Consider the following 5,000-nt stretch of genomic DNA (forward strand, 5'->3'; position numbering starts at 1 on the left):
TGTGTGTGTGTGTGAATAGAAGCCAGACGTTCAGTGTTGGGGAAGTAATCATCAGTTTGGGCATAAAAAGGACAATATGGGGTGTGAGGTCTGGAATGAATCCAGGGCAGCGACTGCTGTAGGCTTTTACAAATTAACACACATTTGGAATCTAGTTCAGAGTTATCTGTCACCAAGTTATTTAGAATACTTTAAAGACTTATGTTACACATGAACAACTTTCATGGATACTAATAACGATTCATTATAACACTATTTGTTATGGGCCTTGCATGTATGACATTTACATTTAGTCATTTGGCAGACGCTTTTATCCAAAGCGACTTACAATAAATAATAATTGACAAAGATTGCGTCCCCAATTTACTTACTGCTGTTACATAGACAGGCAAAGTTTTGAGCTTTTATGAAGAGACAATTAATAGCTAAAGTTATATAAACACTGAATTCAAAACCATATAATTAAACGTTGAAATGAAAACGTAGTTAAATTATTTTATGTTAATTATTCTGTATAGCGGTTACAAGGATGTGTATACCTTTTTACATTTACACTGATGGCACACTGCACATCAGGAGCAATTAAGGGTTCGGTGTCTTGCTCAAGGACGCTTTGTCAGGGAACGAACTAGTAACCTTCTGATTATTAAACGACTTCAGTGTGTAATAATCAGTGTGCAAGAGTGTGTTAATGATCAGTGTGTAAGAGTGTGTAAATGGTCAGTGTGTAAAAGCATGTACCAATTTGTGTGATTGAAATACAAATGTGTGTGATTGGAATAGAAATGTGTGTGATTGGAATAGAAATGTGTGTGATTGGAATAGAAATGTGTGTGATTGGAATAGAAATGTGTGTGATTGGAATAGAAATGTGTGTGATTGGAATAGAAATGTGTGTGATTGGAATAGAAATGTGTGTGATTGGAATAGAAATGTGTGTGATTGGAATAGAAATGTGTGTGATTGGAATAGAAATGGTAAAAGCAGAGTCTCCTATCAGCCAGGTGTGGGGTGTGTACCTGTGGGTGTGTTCGCCAGGTGTGTGGTTTGTGCTTGTGGGTGTGTTTGCCAGTGTTGAGGCAAGCCCAGCAGTCTCTGCACCCTCAGTCTAAAGGTGAGTCATATCATATAACAGTCGTCCTCCCCGTCAGTCACACACACACACACACACACACACACACACCGTCTAAACACCACCTCCGCAGTAACGCACGTCGACCCACCGTTTGGATTTCCCTTCAGATTCAGAACATTCAGAAGACGCCAGCAGCCCCCGATCATCTGGCATCCCTGTCTTTGGAGGAATGTAATCGAATGCAGACAAAGAGTTTCATATTGAACACGGGTAAGTAAAAGTGGAAACTTAGTTTTGCTTTCGCTGTTGGTTTGAACAGGTGCTATCATGTAGCACACACACACACACACACATACACACACACATGCACACACACACACACACACACACACAAACACACACACATGTAGCACAGCTCACACTCAGACACAGGCAGGACCCAGATTTCCAGCGTGCGTGTGTCTCCTCCTGTTCTGTAATAGGAGATGACTGGTATCTGTAGGTTCACAACAGTGCCTTTGGTGGCTACGTGTGAATGGGACAATTTTAAAATGACTTCAAAGACGTCTGCGAAGCTTACCCAGCCCTGGCATTCAAGGGTCTGTAAATATTTGTCACTTTCCTCTTTCTGCAGACTAGGGAGTGTTAACACACATGCCTCTTCCTGCAGACTAGAGAGTGTTAACACACAGACCTCTCCCTGCAGCCTGGGCCACATTGTGTTGGGAACGGAGCGGTCTCAAAGTGGATCCAGAGCCATCACAGGGTTTACTCTCTCAGTCTCTCTCTCTGCGGACTCTTCCATTGTGCAACGGGGGTTATTGACACAGATATGTTGACACAAGAGGCTCAGCTAGCGAGCGCTGCGCTGTGCAGTGGAGTTCTGGTTAAAGTGGATCTGTGATTTGTGAGGCACAGGGCACAGAGCATGTTCAAACATGACAGGACACACACGCACATACACACATACACACACACACACACACACACACACACACACACACACACACACACACACACACACACACACAACAACCACGCCTCCAAAGCCAATGAAACAGCTGGGCAGGGCAGGATGGCCTTCTCTGACTTCCTCGTTCTGTCGAGCGGAGCTGTCCTGTGCAAAGACATTCCTTAGCCTGACAGCATGCAAGTTTAGACACTGAACCGCCGTGAGACCAAAGAGACACGCATGACTCGGTTTCATGCAGCTTTGAAAAAAAAAAAAACAGCAAAAACAAAAAATACAATTTAACTTGTCATTATAGTACAGACTTAAACACATCCACCCAGACAAACATGGACACTCAAAATCTCTCTCTTTCTCTCTGTATGACAGGCTGTGTGTGTGTGTGTGCCTGTGTGTGTATCGCTCTGTGTGTGTGTGTGTGCATGTGTGTGTGTCACGTCACTGCGTGTTTGCATGGGAAAGTGGTTACCAGTAAAAGCTTGCCGCTATTGTCCCGCAGATCAGCCTGCTGTTGAAGATGCAGACGGGCAGACCTCCATCTGTTATTCACATCGGGGATGGGAGGGCTTTCTCCAGGTATGACCCGCCCCCCCCCACGCCTTCACATCAGTGACTAGTGCCGTCTGCCAGGGTCCCGCTCTTGGCTTTGGGTTCAACAGAATGACTATTGTCCCTCTGTTCCTGTTGTAGTTCCTGTTGTAGTTCCTGTTGTAGTTCATGGGAATGAAGTCATGGACAGGTGAAGTCAGTGAGCTGTCTGGCCATCTGGCATGTACATAGCCTGCAAAGCATGAAGCACAGCTGGTCGCCTTAGGACATTCTGTAAATATACTAACTATGTAAATATTAGCTACGGTATAATGTTTTGGATTTAAAAAAAAAAGAAATCCTGGGGTTTGAAAGAAAGTATAGAAAGTATAGTAAAGCTAACAACTATGATGAAGAATTGGTGGGAGTTTGTTATTTATGCCTCTTTCCAAAACTCTCAAACTCATGTTTCCCCTGCAGGGCTGAATTTCTGTCATTACTGGACACGTACAACTGCTTCTTAAGAGATAAACCGCATCTGCATCTCCACTGGACTGAGGTAGGAGCTCTCATACCAGAATAAAGCTTCTTCAGTGGGATTGTCTCTGCCAAAGCTATGCCAGGCTAAAGAGTGCTGCACAGGAGAGTTTGGGGATGAAGGCAAGAAAGATTAGAACCATTTAGATGCCTCATGATGCCTTACTACCCTACTTCTCCCAAGGATAGCAGAAAGATTAGGACGTTTAGAGGCCCCATGATGCCTTACTACACTACTACTCCCAAGGATAGCAGGCCAGTTCTATTGACATCGACAGACAGATGATTCTGAGTTGTTGGTTTTTTGGGGGGGAAATGTTCAACTTGCTAGATGCTGCCCTGTTGGTTCTGCAGAATGCTGGCGAGGTGACGGTGGAAGGCTTCCTAGTGATCTCCTGGGGAGTGAAGAGACCCATCCGGCTGATGATCCAGGATGAGAAGCCGATTCTGCCGTGTGAGAATCCACAGTCACCCCTGGAGTCTCCAGACCCCATCAGTCAACTAGGGGGCAGGAGGTTAGAACATGATGTCACATATAGCAACCACCTGTGTCACTAATGCTGCCCCAAACACCCTGTGTTTCTGCTTCTGCCCCAAAGGCCCTGTGCTTCTGCCCCAAAGGCCCTGTGTTTCTGCCCCAAAGGCCCTGTGCTTCTGCCCCAAAGGCCCTGTGCTTCTGTTTCTGCCCCAAAGGCCCTGTGCTTCTGCCCCAAAGGCCCTGTGCTTCTGCCCCAAAGGCCCTGTGTTTCTGCCCCAAAGGCCCTGTGCTTCTGCCCCAAAGGCCCTGTGCTTCTGTTTCTGCCCCAAAGGCCCTGTGCTTCTGCCCCAAAGGCCCTGTGCTTCTGCCCCAAAGGCCCTGTGTTTCTGCCCCAAAGGCCCTGTGCTTCTGCCCCAAAGGCCCTGTGTTTCTGTTTCTGCCCCAAAGGCCCTGTGTTTCTGCCCTGTGCTTCTGCCCCAAAGGCCCTGTGTTTCTGTTTCTGCCCCAAACGCCCTGTGTTTCTGTTTCTGCCCCAAAGGCCCTGTGTTTCTGTTTCTGCCCCAAAGGCCCTGTGTTTCTGTTTCTGCCCCAAACGCCCTGTGTTTCTGTTTCTGCCCCAAAGGCCCTGTGCTTCTGTTTCTGCCCCAAAGGCCCTGTGCTTCTGCCCCAAAGGCCCTGTGCTTCTGCCCCAAAGGCCCTGTGTTTCTGCCCCAAAGGCCCTGTGTTTCTGTTTCTGCCCCAAAGGCCCTGTGTTTCTGCCCTGTGCTTCTGCCCCAAAGGCCCTGTGTTTCTGTTTCTGCCCCAAACGCCCTGTGTTTCTGTTTCTGCCCCAAAGGCCCTGTGTTTCTGTTTCTGCCCCAAAGGCCCTGTGTTTCTGTTTCTGCCCCAAAGGCCCTGTGTTTCTGCCCTGTGCTTCTGCCCTGTGTTTCTGTTAGGGTTAGGGCTATGGGGCTAACAGATTTACATCATACAGAGCCCTTATCTCATGTATTCCTTTATTTTTAATATAATGTATTTACGATATTTTGACAAGAGCATCTAACTCAGACTCACCCATGAAGAACATTTACAGACATTTTCAAGACACACTATCAAGCTTTTACATCCAGGCTGATGTTGCTAACACACCAACATGCTGTTTCATGTTCCCAGGGGTATGACGCGCTGGGGGGAATATGACAATCTCCTCCGCATCGATGAGCTGGAGGAGAGCCAACGCTCCAAGCCCAACACGCTGGAGGCGTCTCCTGTCATCCATAGAGGTGTGGTACCAATCACTCTTGACACTGACTGTGCTCCTCCTAATCACCTCCTCTTGACACTGACTGTGCTCCTCCTAATCACCTCCTCTTGACAATGACTGTGCTCCTGCTCCTCCTCATCACCTCCTCTTGACACTGACTGTGGCTGTT

General features: G+C 47.0%; 1 protein-coding gene across 2 annotated transcripts in view; it reads left to right on the forward strand.

The window, feature by feature from the left end:
- The first annotated feature begins 1,193 nt into the window (after positions 1 to 1,193).
- rassf6 (Ras association domain family member 6) overlaps positions 1,194 to 5,000 on the forward strand; it is a 10,117-nt gene continuing 6,310 nt past the window's right edge. The window contains exons 1-5 of one of the 2 annotated variants that reach the window (XM_080841938.1): positions 1,194 to 1,345; positions 2,415 to 2,621; positions 3,054 to 3,132; positions 3,465 to 3,625; positions 4,741 to 4,850. In XM_080841938.1, the coding sequence (XP_080698064.1) occupies positions 2,563 to 2,621; positions 3,054 to 3,132; positions 3,465 to 3,625; positions 4,741 to 4,850 (409 nt within the window). In that variant the 5' untranslated portion in view covers positions 1,194 to 1,345; positions 2,415 to 2,562. The remainder of the gene's footprint in view (positions 1,346 to 2,414; positions 2,622 to 3,053; positions 3,133 to 3,464; positions 3,626 to 4,740; positions 4,851 to 5,000) is intronic. The other variant, XM_080841937.1, reaches the window with a different exon arrangement.

The sequence above is a fragment of the Sprattus sprattus genome (assembly GCF_963457725.1).
Source record: "Sprattus sprattus genome assembly, chromosome: 7".
NCBI classification, from domain to species: domain Eukaryota; kingdom Metazoa; phylum Chordata; class Actinopteri; order Clupeiformes; family Clupeidae; genus Sprattus; species Sprattus sprattus.